We start from the raw sequence: 2,500 nt of genomic DNA on the forward strand, positions 1-2,500 counted from the left end.
GAACTATTACCATTACTGTTGTTACTACTCTTAAAAATATAACAACAATAACAAAAACAAAAACTACTACAACTGCCACTGTTACTATTACAACTACTACTTCTACCGTTGTACTAATAATGATAATCATGATGATGATAACGATAATGATGATAATGATGATGATAATGATGATGATGATGGTGATGATAATGATGATAATGATAATAAAAAAGAGTAATAATGATAGTAACAAAAGCAACAATAATAATTAGAATAATGATAATGATTATAAGAGTAGTAGTACCAATAATAATGATGATAATGATAATGATGAAGAATATTCATAATTACATAATTGAGCAATTGTCTTGTCACATTATCACGTCTTTATATATATTGCATTAATACGAACTCCGACAGAATTATTCCTAAAATGATGATTTCTTACATTTAATATGAAATTGCAGAAGTTGAGAAAGTCATCATAAATTTGACAAATTTATAACTACGAATACTAGTAGCAACAATAATCATAATGCTGGTCTTGTTACGTAAGAGTATATTCATGGTTCTATCTATTTCAAATTTAGTATACTGTAAATTTTAATCTATTATAAAAACAATGCCACATGACGCATGTAAATAAAAAAATAAAATGACAATTATAGCATAATAGACCATGTAAAGCGAATGGGATAAAACGTATAGAAATGTCCTGAATACTCTGGGTGTGCGTGAGGATATATCAAGCTATTACGGATTGTTATGATAGATATACCTCGCCACACCTGTTGATATGGACATGCATCGCCTCGCGTTTCCATTATAACACTTTGATCAAGAATGACACCTACTTACACAGTGTCTATTAGTTAATATAGAGATTGCAGGATGCCATATTGTTTATAGATATCTATAATATACCAACCAGATTGATATATACATTTGTGTGTGTTTCGTTTTATTGATGACTAACGCCGTTGCATGTTTGTTGGAAGATTGACTGTGTCTGTCGTGTGTGCATGGCAGGCGCCGGCGATTTAACAGATCGCATCACTGAGAGACGCCGCCCTGAGCCTGTGTTTTCCCACGTGCTGTACGTCGCTCTGGCAACCGTGAGAGGCTAAGTAAACTTTTTATCCTTCGCTTATTTCGTTGTTGGGGAGGTGATTATTTTCTTTCACGCGGCGTAAGAGTTGCGTGTATTTTAATCTGTGCGAACTATTTTGTAATATTTGGTGTTGGTTGAATGAAAAATGGATAACAGAAAATAGTGTTATGATTTTACATGACGTTGGCAACTGCCTCGCCGCTGCCAGACCGCGCAGGTGATTGCCAGACGCAAGTATTGTTTATTACTTGTTTATTAATCTCTTAGTTCCTTATTTTACTTAGATTACACTTATACAAGCAACAAAGCTTGTAGATAACGATAAGATATTTTCTATCTTTACAAAAATCCGTAACTTTATATACGCAGGCACGAGGCGAGTCCTATTTTCCAGTACGACAAGAAAAGGTTACTGGAAGCACGACTACACCCATATGGTGAGCCGTAGTCGTGTGTGTGCAAGTGTTCTAGAGGGAAGTGATGCTACCCATGTCCGTGTCACCCTGAGTAACGTCGCGCCGCTATGGCAAGCGCCGTAGGTGCAGTGTTAGACGAGGGCGAGTCGTTTGGAGACGTCGTCGACGAGTATTTCTCCTTCATTTACGACGAAGCCACAGACGACGGTGTGAGTGATACGGAAGAGAGCGAGGCTGACGGGGTCGGCCGCGGCTCGTGCATGGACATCACCTACCAGGTTCAGGATCCAATATATCAAAATCTCTGGAGAAGAGGAGAATCGGTGAAACCAAAGGATGTGCCGTCAAGGGCTAGCGTTGAGGCAAGCAATAGCAGCAGTGTCGTGAGTCGAGACCAGAGAAAACCCAAGGCTTTGCTAAAGACAGACGAAGCTGCAGTAGGCATGGCCACGGGTGCGCAAGGCAGTTTTCGGGACACTGAGCAAAATTGCATGCAGGGATTCAAGAGTTTCTCGGAACCCGCCACAGATTCGGTGTCCAGCCGCGGTGGGGCGCCTGCTGTCATTGAGCATAGCGGGGAGGTTGCTAACCTCAGCCCCACCGCTGGTCAGCTGGCACGACCGGCCTCCTCCGCAGCGCCAGTTTCCATCAACATCTCTGCAGCAACCAACACCATATCATCTTCGAGCCATTTCGAGACCCCCACGACGGCGAGCACGCAGCCCGGGGGGCGGCTGGCCGACATCCGAGGCAAGTCGGTGGTCCAACTGCCCTCTGGCCCCGTCATGGGCGATCACGAAGCCGTCGCCAGTCATCAGGTGTCTCCCGCTAGTAAACAGACCATCTACATCAACGGAGACGCCCCGGACCGAGGTTCGGGCGCCACTTCGGTGTACCTGGTAGGCCAAGGGGCGGCGTCGCCTGCTCAAGACGTCACGCTCGAGGCCGCCGTCACAGCCCCGATTACTATTCAGGTGTCTCAGAGTCCCGC

The 2,500-nt window shown here is 43.6% G+C and overlaps 1 protein-coding gene across 2 annotated transcripts in view; it reads left to right on the top strand.

Moving 5' to 3' along the window:
• Nucleotides 1-1,539: 1,539 nt before the first annotated feature.
• The window catches only part of bdg (sodium-dependent transporter bedraggled), a 113,053-nt gene continuing 112,092 nt past the window's right edge, over nt 1,540-2,500 (top strand). The window contains exon 1 of one of the 2 annotated variants that reach the window (XM_070133062.1): nt 1,540-2,500. This exon is cut by the window's right edge and continues 1,806 nt beyond it. In XM_070133062.1, the coding sequence (XP_069989163.1) occupies nt 1,617-2,500 (884 nt within the window). In that variant the 5' untranslated portion in view covers nt 1,540-1,616. The other variant, XM_070133066.1, reaches the window with a different exon arrangement.

The sequence above is a fragment of the Penaeus vannamei genome, chromosome 2 (assembly GCF_042767895.1).
Source record: "Penaeus vannamei isolate JL-2024 chromosome 2, ASM4276789v1, whole genome shotgun sequence".
In the NCBI taxonomy this organism is placed as follows: domain Eukaryota; kingdom Metazoa; phylum Arthropoda; class Malacostraca; order Decapoda; family Penaeidae; genus Penaeus; species Penaeus vannamei.